The sequence below is a fragment of the Heterodontus francisci genome, chromosome 2, assembly GCF_036365525.1.
Source record: "Heterodontus francisci isolate sHetFra1 chromosome 2, sHetFra1.hap1, whole genome shotgun sequence".
Lineage (NCBI taxonomy): Eukaryota > Metazoa > Chordata > Chondrichthyes > Heterodontiformes > Heterodontidae > Heterodontus > Heterodontus francisci.
Window position 1 is genome coordinate 78825987 of NC_090372.1, and position 20839 is coordinate 78846825.

At 43.0% G+C, this 20839-nt stretch overlaps 1 protein-coding gene across 5 annotated transcripts in view; it reads left to right on the forward strand.

Annotated features, from left to right (window-relative positions):
* The window catches only part of plekha8 (pleckstrin homology domain containing, family A (phosphoinositide binding specific) member 8), a 127508-nt gene extending 107063 nt beyond the window's left edge, over positions 1–20445 (forward strand). For all 5 annotated transcript variants that reach the window (XM_068059558.1, XM_068059566.1, XM_068059576.1 and 2 more), the window contains 2 exons: positions 17281–17342; positions 17458–20445. In XM_068059558.1, coding sequence (XP_067915659.1) covers positions 17281–17342; positions 17458–17655 — 260 coding nt within the window. In that variant the 3' untranslated portion in view covers positions 17656–20445. The remainder of the gene's footprint in view (positions 1–17280; positions 17343–17457) is intronic.
* The last annotated feature ends 394 nt before the right edge of the window (positions 20446–20839 follow it).

Sequence of the window (20839 nt, forward strand, 5' to 3'; positions counted from 1 at the left end):
ACATTGATTCAGGACCCCATGACGTCTCATGGCATCAGGTCAAATATGGGCAAGGAAACCTCCTGCTGATTACAACCTACCGCCCTCCCTCAGCTGATGAATCAGTACTCCTCCATGTTGAACATCACTTGGAAGAAGCACTGAGAGTGGCAAGGGCACAGAATATCCTCTGAGTGGGGGACTTCAATGTTCATCCCCAAAAGTAGCTCAGTAGCACCACTACTGACAGAGCTGGCCAAGTCCTGAAGGATATATCTACCAGACTGGGCCTGTGGCAGGTGATGAGGGAACTAATAAGAGGAAAAAACCTACTAGACCTCGTCCTCACCAATCTACCTGTTGCAGATGCATCTATCCATGACAGTATTGGTAGGAGTGACCACCACGTAACTCTTGTGAAAACGAAGTCTCGTTGTCACGTTGAGGATACCCTCCATCGTGTTGTGTGGCACTACCACCGAGCTAAATGGAATAGATTCAGAACCGATCTGGCAGCTCAAATCTGGGCATTCATGAGGCACTGTAACCTCATGACCTGGCATATCCCTCACTCTACCATTACCATCAAGCCTGGTTTAATGAAGAGTGCAGGATAGCATGCCAGGAACAGCACCAGGCATACCTTAAAAAACCTGGTGAAGCTACAACACAGATCTACTTGCCAAAGTAGCATGCAATAGACAGAGCTAAGTGATCCCACAACCAACGGATCAGATCAAAGTTCTGCAGTCCTGTCACGTCTGGTCACATGATGGTGGACAATTAAACAACAATAGTGGAGGAGACTGCACATATGTACCATCCTCAACGATGGACAAGCCCAGCACATCAGTGCAAAAGACAAGGCAGAAACATTTACAACCATCTTCAGCTGGAAGTGCTGAGTGGATGATCTATCTCGGCGGCCTCCTGAGGTCCCCAGCATCACAGATGCCACACTTCAGCCAATTCGATTCACTCCATGTGATATCAAGAAACAGCTGAAGGCACTGGATACAGCAAAGGCTATGGGCCCTGACAACATCCCGACAGTAGTACTGAAGACTTGTGCTGAAGAACTAGCCATGCCCCTAGCCAAGATGTTCCAGTATAGCTACAACACTGGCATATACCCAACAATGTGGAAAATTGCCTAGGTATGTCCTGTCCACAAAAAGTAGGGCAAATCCAATCTGGCCAATTACCGCCCCATCATTCTACACCCGATCATCAGTAAAGTGATGGAAGGTGTTGTCGACAGTGCTATCAAGTGGCACTTACTCAGAAGTAACCTGTTCACTGACGCTCATTTTGAATTCCGCCAAGACCACAGCTTCTGACCTCATTACAGCCTTGGTCCAAACATGGACAAAAGAGCTGAACTCAAGAGGTGAGGTAAGAGTGACTGCCCTTGACATCAAGGCAGCATTTAGCGTCCACAACCTAACATTCACTCCCTCCACCACCGACACACAGTGGCAGCTGCGTGTACCATATACAAGATGCACTGCAGCAACTCACCGCACCTCCTTCAACAGCACCTTCCAAACCCGCGACCTCGTCCACCTAGAAGGACAAAGGCAGCAGACAAGTGGGCACGTCACCATCCCCCAACAAGCCACTCACCATCCTGACCTGGAAATAATATATTCTCATTCCTTCACTGTCGGTGGATCAAAATGTTGGAACTCCCTCCCTAACAGCATTGTGGGTGTATCAGCATCAGATGGATTCAGCAGTTCAAGAAGGCAGCACACTACCACCTTCTCCAGGGCAATTAGGGATGGGCAACAAATGCATGCCTTGCTAGCGACGTCCACATCTCATGAAACAAATAAAAAAAATTCAGAAATTAATTAATTTGGACAAGAAATGCTGGAAATACTCAGCAGATCTGGCAGCATCACTGAGGTCAGGTCAGGAGCTCTGATGAAAGGTCACTGACCTGAAACGTTAACTCTGCTTCTCTCTCCACAGCTGCTGCCAGACCTGCTGAGTATTTCCAGCATTTAGTTTAGTTTAGTTTAGTTTAGAGATACAGCACTGAAACAGGCCCTTCGGCCCACCAAGTCTGTGCCGACCATCAACCACCCATTTATACTAATCCTACACTAATCCCATATTCCTACCACATCCTCACCTGTCCCTATATTCACCTACCACCTACCTACACTAGGGGCAATTTATAATGGCCAATTTACCTATCAACCTGCAAGTCTTTTGGCTGCGGGAGGAAACCGGAGCACCCGGAGGAAACCCACGCAGACACAGGGAGAACTTGCAAACTCCACACAGGCAGTACCCAGAATTGAACCCGGGTCGCTGGAGCTGTGAGGCTGCGGTGCTAACCACTGCGCCACTGTGCTGCCCTAATTCTTGTTTTTATTTCAGATTTCCAGCATCCGTAGTATTTTGTTTTTATATTAATCTGGACAATGTCCTTTTCATTTCTCTACTGTTTATTTTCTAGTCAAGTGACCTTATCCTTAACTGTTCTTTCTTTATTACACTGAACCTCATTACACCATGGTGATTGTTTCCTAAATGTTGGCCTACAGTAAGGCTGTCAACTTGTTCCGATTTATCGGGCAGAGCCAGGTCAAGCAGTGTTTTCTTCCCTTTTGGAGCACCAACAGATTGGGGGCAATTTTAAGACCCCCACAATGAATGGTATAGGGTCCAATTAAAAATGTTAAATTGTGAAATGCATCCCCAACCTGCTGCGTATGCACCTGTCGGCATTTTATGGCGGTGGGTTGCTTGACATATCTGTGATCCACTCTCAAGAGGCGGGATACCTTATTGTAATATTTAAATGAAGCTCCCAATGTAGTTTTTTATACCACTGCTGATGATCCAGAAAGAGCAGGAGTGACCACCTGACCCATCAAACAAATCTACTGCTGCAATCAGCTGACCAAACCCCACCAACACTCAATCTTTTCTGTTTGAAAGAGACTGTCCCCAAAGATCTCCGACTGCAGTCTTGTGGCTCTGCCTTTCTTGCCTGCTGGCCTGTCAATCTGGCTGGCTGCTAGGTGGAAAATAGTGTAAAAAAAATGCGAATGAGATCCTGCTGTTTAAATCGGCAGGATCTCAGTTCCTGCGATTTCCAGGTTCTCCCCAGCAAACATGCTGCCCCACACCCATGGGGCGGCAGAGTGGCGCAGTGGTTAGCACCGCAGCCTCACAGCTCCTCTGACCCGCGTTCGGTTCTGGGTACTGTCTGTGCGGAGTTTGCAAGTTCTCCCTGTGATCGCATGGGTTTCCGCTGCGCGCTCCGGTTTCTTCCCACAGCCAAAAACTTGCAGGTTGATAGGTAAATTGGCCATTGTAAATTGTCCCCAGTTTAGGTAGGTGGTAAGAGAATGGTGGGGATGTGGTAGGGAATATAGGATTAATGTAGGATTAGTATAAATGGGTGGTTGTTGGTCGGCACAGGCTCGGTGGGCCGAAGGGCCTGTTTAGGTGCTGTATCTCTCTATAACACCCTCCCTATTAAGGAACAGACCTGAACACACTGAACATACAAAAAAATCATTGCAATCGTTTTCCCCACCACAATTACTTTCCTATTTTTGAATTATTAAAATCTATAATTGAGAAAGAACAAACTCATATTTAGATATCGCCCTTTATGTCCTTAGGAAGTTAAAAAGTTCTTTGCAGCCAAATAATTAACTTTAAAGCGTACTCACTGTTATTTTGTAGACAAACACAATGTGCAATTGTAGGAATAAGCTATGTCCATAATGGCTGAGGAATAAATGTTATCTCGAATGCTGGGAAAACTCTGCTGCTCTTTGCATGGTGCTGTGGGATCTTTTATGTCTATCTGACCAGGCATAGGGCTGCCATTCAATGTCTAATCCAGAAAACAACACCTCTGGCGATGCAGGACTTCCTCCAGAATGATCTGTTGTTTAATATAATTCTATTTAATTGACAAAGAACATAAGTGGATAATTGAATAATGTGATTACATACGTTGAAGATAAGTGATCTGCCCTTTCAGTGTCTTTGACTTACTGACAAAAGAATGGTATTTGCTACATCATGTTTCTCGCTGAATGACTGTGCTATCTTGAAATTTCTCTAAACCAAATAGTAAGACAGAGCCAAGCTCCTCCAGAAAGACAGTTGGTGAAGGATAGTATTGGAGCCAATTTTTAATCAGTCTAATGTTTATTTACAGAGTGAAACATTACAAGCATACATTTCCTAATTCAACCATACCACAGTTTCAGTGTCTCTTTGTATGTGCTCAAGTGAAACCCCAATTAATGCCTTCCACCTGCATATAATTATACACAATTGGTGTTCAATTAACAAGGAACTCCTGCAGCAATGTCCTGGTGCTGAATTGATTGGCTTCCAACAACCACAACTATCTTCTTTTGTGTAGGTATGACTCCAACCAGTGGAAAATTTCTCCCCTGATTTCCATTGACCTCAATTTTGCTCGGGTTCCTTCATGCCGCACTCAGTCAAATGCTGCCTTGATGTCAAGGGCAGTCACTGTCACCTCACCTCTGGAATTCAGCTCTTTTGTCCATGTTTAAAGCAAGGCTGTAATGAGATCTGGAGCCGAGCGGCCCTGGCAGAACCCAAACTGAGCATCAATGAGCAGGTTATTGCTGTTTGAATGGCGCTTGATAACACTGTCGACAACACCTTCCATCACTTTGCTGATGATTGAGAGTAAACTGATGGGGTGATAGGTAACCAGATTGGATTTGCCCTGCTTTTGTGGACAGGACATACCTGGGCAATTTTCCACATTGTCAGGTAGATGTCAGTGTTATGGCTGTACTGGAACAGCTTGGCTAGGGGTGTGGCCAGTTCTGGAGCACAAGTCTTCAGTACTACAGCCGGGATGTTTTTAGGGCCCATAGCCTTTGCCTTTACTAAACTGAACAAATTTCAATAGCTTTTAATCTAATGTTGCCTTGAAACATCATCAAACTGCTATTCTGTTTCATGCTTGTTGGTTCATATCCAACACACTTTCCAGGTATTCGGAGAACGCAAAGCAAATGCTGAACTGTTTTGCAGGAAACTGGATTAGTAAATCCCCAATAGAAATCTCTCACATTCAGGTCAAGATAATATCAACATAATGTGATGGTTTGGGGATTATAATTCCAGCTGGTGCGATTAATTTCTATTCCAAGCACTCAATTGAACAGTATGTATATTATGCTGATAGAGCTTCGGTCTTCTAAGATGCAATTTTAACCCCCAACTATAAATAGCATTATTTTCCATATCATTTGGACAGACTGGTCAAATATATCAAGATTTCCCATTTATGCAGGAAAAGGTAGAACCCCTTGAGGGATGACAAAACTAGTCAAATGGATTTTAATATTTTTTTCCTCAAGAGATCCCATTCTTCTTTCATCCAGCTATGTTACTCTTTTGATGGTTTGCTGGTAACTGCATGACACCTTGCAGTCAAAATATATGTTGAACATCGGTTTGGGTGGAAAGTTTGAATGAGCTAGATAGCTGGGTCAGTTGCATTGTCTGCAATATGTTGGAAATACCTTTTGAAATGTGACAATCCTAAAGGAAACTTGGCAGCCTTTTCATAAAGATCTGATCACGTACCTTCCCTCTGTTATAAACTCAGGAATGGGGCTGTTCGCTGAGGATTTCTCCGTGCTCAACTCCATTAAACAAAGCGTCGGAAAATGAAGTAACCTATGCAGTCCTACAGTAGGATGTGGATGACATCCAGGCTTTGCTAGAAAGGTGCCTTATAGCATTTGAGGCATAAGTGCGGCACAGTGGTTAGCACCGCAGCCTCACAGCTCCAATGACCCAGGTTCAATTCTGGGTACTGCCTGTGTGGAGTTTGCAAGTTCTCCCTGTGTCTGCGTGGGTTTCCTCCGGGTGCTCCGGTTTCCTCCCACATGCCAAAGACTTGCAGGTTGATAGGTTAATTGGCCATTATAAATTGCCACTAGTTTAGGTAGGTGGTAGGGAATATAGGGACAGGTGGGGATTGTGGTAGGAATATGGGATTAGTGTAGGATTAGTATAGATGGGTGGTTGATGGTCGGCACAGACTCGGTGGGCCGAAGGGCCTGTTTCAGTGCTGTATCTCTAAACTAAACTAAACTAAAGTGTCAAGTAATCTGCTCCAACAAGAAATGCTCAAATCCCTTACCAGCATTGCCAAATACTCCTGGTATTTGCTTTGGCGGGGTGGGGCTGGGGGTTCACCATTGATCAGAAGCTTAACTGGAACAGACCTATCAATACCAGGACAACAAGTCTAAGGCAGAAGCTGAATACTTTGCGACTCACCTTCTGACTCTTCGACATACCTCCACCATCTAGTCAGGATGGAATGTTCACTACTGTTCTTGATGAATGCAGATCCAGCGACGCTTAAGTACTCAAGAAAAATATATTGGCTTTGGAAGAGGTGCATCGCAGGTTCACCAAGATGATACTGGGCTAAAAAGATTAAATTATGAGGACAAATTGCATAGACTAGGCTTGTATTCCCTTGAGTATCGAAGATTGAAGTATTATCTATTTAAGGCGTTAAAGGAAATTATAGGGTAGATAGAACAAAACTATTTTCTCTGATGAGGAAGTCCAGAATAAGGGGGCATAGAGCTAGGCCATTTAAGAGTGATGTGAGAAAGCATTTCTTACACAAGAGTAGTAGAATCTCAAAACTCTTTCCCCAAAATTGTGTTGAGAGTTGTTCAATTAAAAATTTCAAACTTGAGATTGATAGGTTTTTGTTCGGAAGTATTATATTAAATTTAGCTTAGCTAGTTGAACTAATAATAAAAGTTCAATCAGGGTAAGGATGATAGTAAGTAAATTAATAAGAGTGTTTGCACAGGAAAGGTCTAGAGGCATTAATTAAAATAAATAGTTTATACAAAGGCTGAGAGTTTCCTTAATCGTACATTCCAGGAAGTGGCCAACCCCAGGAAGTAAGAGTTCAGGGTAGAAGGCCGTCCGGAGGAACAGGAAGGGGCAGGAAGTGCAGGAGACTTTGGGGTGTGTGCCACTCTCAAACATTGGAGACTGCTGGGAGTGACGACACCTTGAAGGAGTGCATTTCAGACCATGGCACCATTGGGCAAGGGACTGCATAGGAGGGAACAGCAAAGAGTAAAAAATGCAGTCATTTTAGGAGATTCCATAGTTAGAGGGACAGACAGGCATTTCTGTATCCTTCATCCTGAGTCATGCATGGTTTGTTACTTCCTGGTGCCAGGGTAAAGGACTTCATGCAGAGGGTGCAAAATATTCTTCAGGGGAAAGGGAGTGAGCCAGAAGTTGTGGTACACATCACTACCTATGACATAGAGAGGGCAGGTATTGAGGACCTACTATCAGATTTTCAGGAGCTAGGGAGTAAGTTTAAAAAATAGTACCTCAAAGGTAGTAATCTCTGGATTACTACCAGAGCCATGCGCTAGTGAGAGTAGAAATAGGGAGGATTAATGCAAGAGAGAGGGCTTCAGATTCTTGGGGCATTGAGACCAGTTCTGGGGCAGGAGACACCTATCCAAAAGGGACGGGTTGCTCCTCAACAGGACTGGGACTAATGTCCTCGTGGGGAGGTCCACTAAAGTTGGGGGTGGGAGGTTGAAACTAAATTGGTAGGGGGATGGGCAGCAGCATATAGAAGTAGAAAAGAGTAACAAAGTGCACAAAACAAGAATGTTAGATAGTAGTAGAGAAAGAAGTTAGCACCACATTAGATAGGAGCATACTAAGAAAATCTACAAGGAATACAAAACCATTTTAGAATGCATGTATGTGAATGCACAAAGTCTGCTGAATAAGGTTAGTGAGCCACAAGCACAAATATCCATTGTGAAAATATGATGTATTGTTGAAACAAAAAGATATGCTGTTGAAGCTTTTCATCTTGCATTCATCAGGACAGACACAAGAATACCAAATTTCAAAGGGAGCAACAACTTATACTGCATGAGAAAAGGGTGCTGATTGGTTGGCCAGTCCACTCTGGTCGAGGTGTTGCCATGGACTATTGTCTCCCAGCCTTTTAATTAATTCAAAAATGGCGTAACACCTGGTCATGCTCCTTTGCCTGCAGAGGACAGGTTCCTGCATATGAATACAAGTAGCTTCTAGTAAGCATAAGTGAGCCACATCATGAACTCAACTGATAATCATAAATTCGTTGTTAGTGTAATTCTTAGCACACTCAGGATTGTTCATTAAGTGCTGTCCAATCGCGGAATCACATCTAACGTTAGATATTTTGTACTAATATTTGCAACTATGGGCTGGTTGAGTACTGTCAGCACTCTGCCTATTGTGAACAACCAGTCGTTGGGACGTACGGCCTACATAGCTGGCACTGCACCGGCACTGGAATTCATATCCGAACATATGAATTAGGAGCAGGAGTAGGCCATTCGACCTCTTTCGTACCCGCTCCACCATTTAATAAGCTCATGGCTGATCTGATTGTGCCCTCAACTCCACTTTCCCGCCAATCCCGATACCCTTTAACTCCCTTGTTAGTCAAGAATTTATCTACTGCTGCCTTAAAAATATTCAATGACCCTGCCTCAACCGCTTTCTGGGGAACAGAGTTCAAAATACTCTGAACCCTCGGAGAGAAAACATTTCTCCTCATCTCCATTTTAAATGGGCGACCTCTTATTTTTAAACTGTGTCCCCTAGTTTTAGTCTCTTCCACAAGGGGAAGCATCCTTTCAGCATCCACCCTGTCAAGTCCCCTCAGGATCTTATAAGTTTCAATAAGATCACCTCTCATTCTGCTCAACTTCAATGGATACAGACCCAACCTGTCCAACCTTTCCTCATAAGATAACCACTGCACACCCCCCAACCCAGGTATCAGTCGAGTGAACTTTCTCTGCACTGCCTCTAATGCATTTTATATTCCTTCTTAAATAAGCACACAAACTGTACACAGTACTCCAGATGTGGTCTCACCAGTATCCTATACAACTTTAGCAAAGCATTCCTACTTTTATATTCCATTCCCCTTGCAATAAACGACAACATTCTAATATAAAAGCAAAATACTGCGGATGCTGGAAATCGGAAACAAAAACAAGAAATGCTGGAATCACTCAGCAGGTCTGGCAGCATCTGTGGAAAGAGAAGCAGAGTTAACGTTTCGGGTCAGTGACCCTTCTTCGGAACTGGAACGGACAACATTCTAATGTTTGCCTTCCTAATCACTTGCTGTATCTGCATACCAACCTTTTGAAGTTCATGTACCAGGACACCCAGACCCTTCTGTACCTCAGAGTTCTGCAATCTCTCTCCATTTAAATAATATGCTGCTTCACGATTCTTCCTGCCAAAGTGGTTAACTTCCCTTCCAGAACCTAGGGAATTTTGGAAAATTAAAACCAATGCATCAACTATCTCAGCAAGCACTTCTTTTAAAACCCTAGGATGAAGTCCCATCAGGACCTGGGAACTTGTCAGCTTTTGGTTCTAATAATTTTTTTCAGTAACCTTTCCCAGGTGATTGTAATTGTTTTAAGTTCCTCCCTCCCTTTCACCTCCTGATTCACAGTTATGTCTGGGATGTCCTCTACAATGAAGAAAGATGCAAAATATCTGTTCAGTTCATCCACCATCTCCTTATTTTCCATTATTAATTCCCCAGACAGTCTCTCTAGAGGACCAACGCTTACTTTACTTACTCTTTTCCTTTTTAAATACCTGTAGAAACTCTTATTATCTGTTCTTATATTTATAGCTAGCTTTCTCTCGTATTCTAATTCCTCCCTCCTTTTTAACCTTTTAGTCATACTTTGCTGTTCTTTATATATTGCCCAATCTTCTGACCTGCCACTCGTCTTTGCGGAATTATGTGCTTTGTCTTTTAACTTGATACTATCTTAACTTCCTTAGTTAGCCATGGATGGAGCGTCCTTCCCTTAGACTTTTTTTTATCTCACTGGAATGTATCTTTTCTGAGTATTTTGAAATATCTCCTTAAATGTTGCCATTGCATCTCTCTTGACCTATACCTTAACCTAAGTTGCCAGTTTACTTTAGCTAGCTCTGCCTTCATGCCTCATAATTGCTCTTATTTAAGTTTAAAACACTAGTCTTAGATTCAGCCTTCTCTCCTTCAAACTGAATGTGAAATTCGAACATATTATGATCACTGCTACCTAGGGGCATCTTCACTATGAGGTCATTAATTAATCCTGTCTCATTGCACAGTACCAGATCTAACATAGCCTGCTGTCTGGTTGGCTCTAGAACATGCTGCTCCAAGAGACTTTCCCAAAACACTCTATGAACTCATCATCCAGGCTACCTTTGCCAATCTGATTTGTCCAATCTATATGTAGATTAAAATCACCCATGATTATTCTTGTACCTTTTTTACAAGCCCCCAATATTTCATTATTGTATACCCCGCCTTACAATGTGCTTACTGTTAGGGGGCCTATAAACCACTCCTACAAGTGACTTCATACCTTTACTATTTCTGATCTCTACCCAAACTGATTCTATATCCAGAACTAAGGTTATCTCTCTCTATTATACCAATGCCACCCTTAATTAACAGAGCTACTCCTCCGCCTTTTCTTAGCTTCCTGCCCTTCCTAAATGTCATGTACCCATGAATATTCAGGTCCCAGTCTTTGTCATTTTGCAACCATGTCTCTGTAATGTCTATTATATCATACGTACTTTTTAAAAATTTATTCATGGGATGTGGACATCGCTGGCTATGTTAGCATTTATTGCCCATCCCTAATTGCCCTTGAGAAAGTGGTGGTGAGCTGCCTTCTTGAACTGCTGCAGTCCACATGGGGTAGGGACACCCACAGTGCTGTTAGGAAGGGAGTTCCAGGATTTTGACCCAGCGACATTGAAGGAACAGTGATATAGTTCCAAGTCAGAATGGTGGTGTGTGACTTGGAGGGGAACTTGCAGATGGTGGTGTTCCCAACCATTTGTTGCCCTTGTCCTTCTTGGTGGTAGAGGTCGTGGGTTTGGAAGGTGTTGTCTAAGGAGCCTTGGTGCATTGCTGCAGTGCATCTTGTAGATGGTACACACTCACAGTGCATCGGTGGTGGAGGGAATGAATGTTTGGGAATGGGGTGCCAATCAAGAGGGCTGCTTTGTCCTGGATGGTGTCGAGCTTCTTGAGTGTTGTTGGAGCTGCACCCATCCAGGCAAGTGGAGATTATCCCATCACACTCCCTGACCTGTGCCTTGTAGATGGTGGACAAGCTTTGGGGTGTCAGGAGGTGAGTTACTCACTGCAGGATTCCTAGCCTCTGACCTGCTCTTGTAGCCACGGTATTTATATGACTACTCCAGTTCAGTTTCTGGTCAATGGTAACCCCTAGGATGTTGATAGTGAGGGATTCAGCAATGGTAATGCCATTGAATGTCAAGGGGAGATGGTTAGTTTCTCTCTTGTTGGAGATGGTCATTGTCTGGCACTTGTGTGGCGCGAATGTTACTTGCCACTTATTAGCCCACGTCTTGCTGCATTTCTACACGGACTGCTTCAGCATCTGAGGAGTCGCGAATGGTGCTGAACATTATGCAATCATCAGCGAACATCCCCACTTCTGACCTTATGATTGAAGGAAGGTCATTCATGAAGCAGCTGAAGATGAATGGGCCTAGGACACTACCCTGAGGAACTCCTGCAGTGATGTCCTGGAGCTGAGATAATTGACCTCCAACAACCACAACCATCTTCCTTTGTGCTATGTATGACACCAACCAGCAGAGAGTTTTCCCCCTGATTCCCATTGACTCCAGTTTTGCTAGGGCTCCTTGATGCCATACTTGGTCAATTGCTGCCTTGATGTCAAGGGCAGTCACTCTCACCTCATCTCTTGAGTTCATCTCGTTTGTCCATGTTTGAACCAAGGCTGTAATGAGGTCGGGAGCTGAGTGGCCCTGGCAGAACCCAAACTGAGCGACACTGAGCAGGTTACTGCTAAGCAAGTGCTGCTTGACCGCACTGTCAATGACACCTTCTATCGCTTTACTGATGATTGAGAGTAGACTGATGGGGCAGTAATTGGTCGGGTTGAACTTGTCCTGCTTTTTGTGTACAGGACATACCTGGCCAATTTTCCACATTGCTGGGTAGATACCAGTGTTGTAGCTGTACTGGAACAGCTTGGCTAGTGGCACGGCAATTTCTGGAGCACAGTCTTCAGTACTATTGCCGGAATGTTGTCACGGCCCATAGCCTTTTCAATATCCAGTGCCTTCAGTCGTTTCTAGATATCACTCAGAGTGAATCACATTGGCTGAAGACAGGCATCTCTGATGCGGGGGACTTCAGGAGGAGGCTGAGATGGATCATCATTATTGCTACTTGTGCTGTTGACCACCCGCTTTCCCTTTATTTAACTATAAAATTTCTTCTTATTGATTTTGATGTCCCTTGCAAGTTTCTTTCCATAATCTCTTTTACTAGCTCTTATAAGCTGCTTTGTGACCCTTTGCTGGTCTTTGTATCGATCCCATTCGGCTGGATCTGTGCTGCGTTTTGCATTTTTGTAAGCCATTTCTTTTTGTTTTATGCTATCCCTAATCTCTTTAGTTGTCCATGGCCTCTTTTTCTGTGAAGTGGAGCTTTTTCCTCTCGGTATATACTCGCTCTGTATTTCATTAAATGTTTCTTTAAATATTCTCCACTGTTCGTCAGTCGTTTGACCCATTAACAGATCTACCCAGTTTACCATGGACAGTCTGTGTCTCATCCCGGTAAAGTCAGCTTTACCCAAGTCTAAAATTCTCGTAGCTGATTCGTTCTTTTCACTTTCAAACACTACCTTGAATTCAATCATGTTGTGATCACTATTTGATAAATGTTGACGCACAGTTAGGCTACTAATTAAATTTGGCTCATTACTCATAACTAAATCTAATATTACCTGTCCCCTTGTTGCATCTAGGACATATTGCTGTAGGAAACTATCCCGGACACATTCCAGAAATTCACTACCTTTCGGACAGGTGCTAGTCTGCCTCTCCCAATCTATGTGTAAGTTAAAATCCCCCATTAGCACTACTCTGCATTTGTTACACACTTGCCTAATTTGTGCATTTATACAATCTAACACCTCAGAACTGCTACAGTCCCGACCATCCTGCAGCCATGTCTCCGCAATGGCCACCACATGATAATCTTCCATTAGAATTTGCACCTGCAGTTCATCTAGTTTATTTCTTACACTCCGTGCATTTGTATATAGAACTCTTATTTGGGCTATACCCCCTAACCTGTACCTCAGCACTAATGCTTTATTCGCCTGTTTAGTACTTCTCTCTTCTGGTTTAACCAGTATACTTCTTGCAGTTTGGTAACAATCAGCCTCACCACTAACCTGCACTCCTGCCTTCTCCTTTATCTTCCTGTTTTTCCATGTAACTGAACCCTCCCCCCCCCCCCCCCGGCACTATTTAGTTGAAAGCCCTATCTACAGCCCTAGTTATACAATTTGCCAGGACTCTGGTCCCAACATGATTCAGGTGGAGCCCATCCCATCGGAAGAGCTCCCTCCTTCCCCAGTACTGATGCCAATGACCCACGAATTCGAACCCATTTCTCCCACACCAATCTTTGAGCCACGCATTTACCTCTTTAATCTTATTGACCTTTTGCCAATTTGCTCGTGGCTCAGGTAGTAATCCGGAGATTATTACCTTTTTTTGTTCTGCTTTTTAATTTAGCCCCTAGCTGCTCATATTCCCTCAGCAGAACCTCTAGCCTCATTCGACCTATATCGTTGGTACCAATGTGGACCACGACAACTGGATCTTTCCCCTCCCACTCCAAGTTCATCTGCAGCCCAGATAAGATATCCCAAACCCTGGCACCAGGTAGGCAACAGAGCCTTCAGGATTCTCGATCCTGGCCACAGAGAACAGTGTCTATGCCCCTAACTATACTATCCCCGATTACGACTACATTTCTGTTTTCTCCCCACACTTGAACGGCTCCCTGTACCACGGGCCGGTGGTCAGTTTGCTCATTCTCCCTACAGTCTCTGCTCTCATCCACACAGGGAGCAAGAATCTCGAACCTGTTGGACAAGGATAATGGCTGAGGCTCCTGCAGCACTACCTCCTGAATCCCTCTACCTGCCTCACTCATAGTCACACCCTCCTGTCCCTGACCAGTGGCCGAATTCATGGTAGTTAATCTAAAGGGTGTGACTCCTTCCTGAAACACAGCGTCCAGGTCACTCTCCCCCTCCCTGATGTGTCGCAGTGTCCGAAGCTCAGACTCCAGCTCATCAACTCTGAGCCTGAGTTCCTCGAGCAGCCAACACTTGCTTCAGATGTGGTCACTAGGAACCACAATGGGGTCCACCAGCTCCAACATCATGCAGGTACAACACATTGCCTGGCCCTGCATCTCTATTTTATTTAATTAGATTTTAATTTGTTTTTTTTTTATTTCCGACTGGTCTCTAGTTTTTAATCTGTAAAATATTTCTCCTATTCACCTTTAATTTGAAATCAACTTGGAATAGGTAATTCAAATTAGCAGTTACTTACCAACCAATGAACTTACGGTTTTCCTGTGATGGCACTCTTTGTTTTATTTTTCACTCTTTTTACTCCCTTAAATTACCCAAAAATTAGATTTACGCTAGGTGCCTTGATACCGCACCCCCCCCCCAAAAAAAAAACTACCTACTATATTAAAAAGAACTGTCGACCTTTCTCTTTACTTTAGTTACGAAACCAACTATTTAGAGTTATTCCCTAACAGCAGTTACTCACCAACCAATCACCTTGCAGCATTCTTGTGTTGTCACTGTTGACTTTTTTTTTTTCAAAACTCTGGCGCGCCTGGACTTTTCTCTCTCTCTCTCTCTCTCTCCCTCCCACCCTCCCTCCCTCCCTCCCTCTCTCTCTCTCTCTCCCTCTCCCTCCCTCCCTCCCTCCCTCTCTCTCTCTCTCTCTCTCTCTCTCTCTCTCTCCCTCCCTCCCCCTCTCCCTCTCTGTCTCAGTCTCTGTGTGCTCCGGCACCGCTCTCGCTGTGTCCCGCTCGCTGAATGAACTCTCTCTCTCTCTCCCGGTCTCTTTGTGCTCCGGCTCCGCTCTCGCTGTGTCCCGCTCGCTGGAAAGATGCAAGGGTCATTGAGCGGCTGCAGAGGAGATTTACCAGAATGATTCCAGGGATGAGGGATTTCAGCTACAAGGTTAGGTTGGAGAAGCTGGTGTGGTTCTCCTCGAGCAAAGGAGATTGAGGAAATTATGACAGTTTTAGATAAGGTCGATAAAGAAAAGCTTTTCCCATTAGCTGATGTTACAAGGACTATGGAACACAGCTTGGAGGTTTTGGGCAAGAGATGCAGGGGGAATGTGAGGAAGAACTTTTTTATGCAGCAAATGATAATGACCTGGAACTTGCTGCCTACAAGGGTGGTGAAAGTGGAGACGATCGATGATTTCAAAAGGAAGTTGGTTGGGCATTTGAGGGAAGTAAACTTGCAGGGCTACGCGGATAGAACGGGGGAATGGGACTGACTAGATTGCTGCATGGAGAGCTGGCATGAACTCAATGGGTTCAATGGCTTCCTGTGTTGTAACGACTCTGACTATTATGGATTACAGAACCAAGATAGGTAGGTGGAGTTAAGATATTGATCAGACATGATCTAATTGAGTGGCAGAACAGACTCGAGGATGAATGGCTAACTCTGTTCCAATGCTCCTAAGTAGCTTGACACCATGACAGAGTAGTTTGCTTGATTTGCACCCCTGACACTTGGCTCAATACATACTCCCCTCCATTACTGGCACACCATGGCTGCAGTATGTACAATCTACACGATGCACTGCAGCAAGATTACTGCAATAGCAGCTCCCTCCCCTGCAAACTCTACTATTTATGAGGTAACTTGGGAACACTACTGTTTCCAAGTTCCCTTCCAAATCTCACACCACCCTGCCTTGGACATGTATCATCTTTTCTTCAACACAGAATTCAAGAATACTGATCCGGTGGATAGCAACACATGGCGGCATCATCGGCACAATGACTGAAGTCATTCAAGGAACAAGCCCATCACCATCTTATGGCAGCTGGAGATGGACAATAAATCTGGCTATGCCAATTTTGACCATATCCAGGGATTTTTTTTTTTAAAGGAGCTAGTGTTCCTGTATACAAATGACTACTTAGTATAAGTCTGTCACAAAACAAGCAATTAAAGCCAATTAAAGATTAAGAACAAGAGCATTAAATCAGTCAATGAAGATAAACTGACCAGTGTGAATTCTTTCAGCTGCAACAAACAGCTCAATTCTTCTTTTGGACCTGTAAGTATCACGGAACACCATCTTTGTTAAAGGAGCACCACGACCAGGAGCATTAATTATGTCTTTGATAATAACCTCGATGTAACCATGATGTTCAGCAAAATCCACAGCTTTCATCTTTGCAGGACTTTTCCTGTGTTTCACATGGGCTTTAAAGATGGAGCTTGCACCCTTTCCCTGGCCTCTGATTACACGAATAGTTAGGTGCTTGATGGCCGGCACGGACACGATGGGCCAAAGGACCTGTTTCTGTGCTGCATAACTCTATGACCCATTGTGCACTACTGTAGTGGGTATCTCTGCTTTGCTAATGATCAGTCCAGTTCAAGAAGTTGAAAAATGGCTCATTTCCTGGCAATTGCACTCCTCTTTGATGCTGACATTGATTGCACTGATTAATTGGAGATTTTACTTCATTCTTATGCTAATACGTTTGCATGAAAATGTCAACATTATTTCACTTGAAAACTGGTGCAGTGTGTAATGCATTCTGGTTCCTTATTGCCAATAGCGCCTCTGAACACCCATTTGTCTATTTTCTTTGAGAATGTGAAACTGTTTTCCTGAAGGCCAATAGCCTCTGACCTTTGCATGTACCAGCACAAAAATGGTTGAGTTTTTCTGATCTCTGACCCTGTGGGGGTTAAATTCAGGCATATCTTGATTCTTGGAATAATTGTAGCTTCTGTATTTGTTGTAATTTGTTTTGTGTTTCCATGATGCCAATCTTAAACCAGTCGTGGTGAAATCTGGTAGTTTAGAAAGGGATTGGCATTACTTATCTCTGACCAATTTCCTGAAAGATTGCAGTTTGAAAAAAGAGAGAGAGAAAAGTTGTGAATTTATAGTTATCCAGCTTGTTTGGCAAATTGTTGATATAGTTTGAACTGGGTATTGTTGCCTACAGTCGTATATAAAATGCTCTGGATTTTTATTATCTTTGCACAAAATGTGTTTTTTTTTTGTTCTCTTGTTTAGATACTTCGTATGGTAGAACGTTGCGACAGTATCATGGTTGGGTTGTTAGAGGTGTCTTTGCAGTAAGTATTTTTTAAAATATACATCTAGTGCATTTTGTATAGTGCATTTTTCAGAGAAACTTTTTTTCAGAGAAACAATGAAGTAAGTGTGATTGCCTTATTCTCACATTCACAGTTGGCATTAAGAGCAGCACCATTTTATGAAGGGTTTATGGCAGCACTTGCTGTAAATGAAGGAGATGAACAGAAGGAGGCGTTCTATGAAGGAATGCAGAGAGATTTAAACCAGTATCTTCCAGCCATGGGGAAGCAAATAGAGATCTTGGATGCTTTGTATGAAGAATATAATTTAGAATCTGATGAAGTGGTATAATGATAAATCAACGCTCTTCATAATGTTGACTGAGAAGGAAGAAATGTGACCTTTTGGGGCATCATGCACCGCAAATGAAATGTGCAGCAAAACATTGGTTCATTGGTTTCAGTCAAACCCATTGCTTTCACTTGAACTCTATTCTGTTGAATTACAAAAGTTGAATATGTGTGTACTGAACAAATGGACAATGGAGGTACAATTTCTGTATATTTGTATGAAGATTGTGGTATATTTATCGGGTGTTTTAAATCCAAGCATCTTTCAGCCCAAATGTGTCACCTCCTTTCCCAAAAATAGTTACTACCAAAATGACCACCAAGGCCTCAATATTTAAAAAATGAATCCCAAGAGATTTGAAACACTAATCACTTTTTATAATAGATATCATTGTAAGTTAGTCCTGAAAATAATTGCATTGTTTTCTATTTTGTAAATTTATAAAGTCTTAAAATCTGCTAAAGTGACCAAGCCCTGAATAGAGACTTCTCTTTGCCCAGAATCTGGTTGAATTTGGCACACAAGAATCGTGCAAAAGAACAAAGTGCTTAAACAGCTGACCATTGCCCACTAATTCAGTGCAGTCTTTCATATATTCATAAAGGACTTGCCTGAAAGCAGCTCCAGCCAGTCCAAACCATCTAATAATGTATGAATTTAATATGGTTTAGGATGTGATCAAGAAGTTTGTTGATTAAAGCAAAAGACACACTTTTAATCCATTTCATAACCTTATACACAGCTATAATGTAAGGTTTTAAATCTGTTTTTTGGAGAGTACAACTGAATTTTATTTAGGGTGAAAATAACTTTTGAGGATGTTACAGCAGAACACCTCTGACCTTTTTATGGAGCTTTCAGCAGCAGATTTGTTCCTGGTCTATGCATACTAGTCCATGCAACTATTAGTTATATTTGCTCATTTTACTGTTACAGTCCAGACAGGACTAAAGTATCTCTGGAGTGAAGTGATCACAAGCTGAAAACAGTATTGTACCTCATTAAGTAAAAGGACAAGAGAATTATCAGCCAAGTATTTGCCAAAAGTAATCCATCGCTCATGAAAGCTGCATACACAGGCTTCTGCAGACCAATGACTGGGGCACTGGGTCAACTGCAAACTCCAACTTCAATGAAAAGACCTGGGCTGTAAAAGGATGTATGGAGGAAACTGACATGAACATTTTAAGATAATTGCTCAATGTTGAGAAGTTGCCAGCACTATTTTTGTGTAATCTGTTGTCATACCGACTTGTCAACTGGGGTGACTAAGCTAACCTAACTTAGTCTAGTTTTTAGAAGTCTTTCTATAATGCAGTAAATGGACAGTGTACTTAACATGCAATTATAGCCATAAGAATTTATTTAACTGAAAAGTGCACTCTGTATGCGTGTGTGTATATATATATATATATATATATATATATACACATATATATGGACATATTTTGTACTTATTTAATAAAAAGTTCCACTTTTTTATGTTGTTTGCAGTCAGAATTGTTCATAAGAATACTTGGTAGTTGTCATAAAACTTGTAGCACTTGAGAAGGGAAATAAAAGGTGGCATGTCTTAAAAAACAAACAACCTTTTGCTTCCAGAAACTGAACTGAACCAGCCACATAAATACTGTGGCTACAAAGCAGGTCAGAAGCTCAGAATTCTGCAATGAATACCTCACCTCCTGTTTCCCCAATGCCTGTCCACCATCTAGAAGGCACAAGTCAGGAGTGTGATGGAATACTCTCCACCTGCCTGGATGGGTGCAGCTCCAACAACACAAGAAACTTGACACCATCCCGGACAAAGCAACCCACTTGATTGGCACCCCATCCACCACCTTCAAAATTCACTCCCTGTGCCACCAACGTACAGCGACAGCATTGTGTACCATCTACAAGATGGACTGCAGGAGCTCACCAAGGTTCCTTCCAAACCCACGACCTCTACCACCTAGAAGGACAATGCTAGCGGATGCATGGGAACACCACCACCTACAAGTTCCCCTCCAAGCCACACACCATCCTGATTTGGAACTATATCGTCGTTCCTTCACTGTCACTGGGTTAAAATCCTGGAACTCCCTTCCTAACAGCACTGTTGGTGTACCTACACCCCAAGGACTGCAACGGTTCAAGAAGGCAGCTCACCACCACCTTCTCAAGGGCAATTGTGGATGGGCAATAAATGCTGGCCTTGCCAGTGACACCCAAATCCCATGAGCGAATAATAAAAAAAAAAAGTTTGTAAGGAAGTTTCAATTCAGAATGAAATAATAGAATGCAAGAAAAACAAACTGGTATTTGTGTACATTTTCATCTTCGGACAGCCCCTTTTTTAATATAATATTGAGATGAAGTAACTGACCCAAAATCTCAGGAGATGCACTCTACCAAGGCAGATTCAGTACAAAATTGCAGGGTGGTGAGTAACTTCACTGAGGCAGGAGTCCTGCCCTCCAGGAGTCCATCAGAGACACCCATCATAGTAGCGAGCAGGAATATTGGAGTGGTGCCATGCTGTTCTGAAAACTGGGAAGGAAGCAAAAGGTCAGTAATTTTTGTTATGCTCTTATGGGAGCAAAAGGTTGTTTTTTAGACATGCCACCTTTCATTTTTCTCCTCAGGTGCTAGATCTGCAGATTTAAGCATAACTACCTTAGTCATTCATTACCATATCTGACTGGACTGCATGAAGAACTTCATTCTCCTTTTCCAAAACCATGCATTACACTTGGATCATCCTGAAGAACTTCCTCATTGCTGTCAACCACTCTTTCCCTTCCCCTTTACTCTCACCTCTAATAAAAAACTTGAAGTGATTTCTTTGCACAGCAGTAGAGACTGTTCATTCAGCTGCCATATTGCTATTGAAAGGACACAAAAGAAAGCAACCAGAATGATTGATTGGATGGTGGGATTCGATTATGAAGATCTATTGTGTATATTGAGCATGTCTCACTGGAGAAAGGATGGTTGAGAGTTGATTTTATTGCAGTTTTTAGGATTCTAAATGGACTAAATAATGTAGACTATGATGAGCTTTTAAACCCTGTCTTGAACAGGAGAGAACCAGAGGACGTAGACTGCATTTCGAGTGATTAATTCAGAATTAATCTGCAGAAATATTAGCCCCAATATTAGCGCAGGGGCAGCTTTGGGGTCAGGAAACATGGAAGTGCAG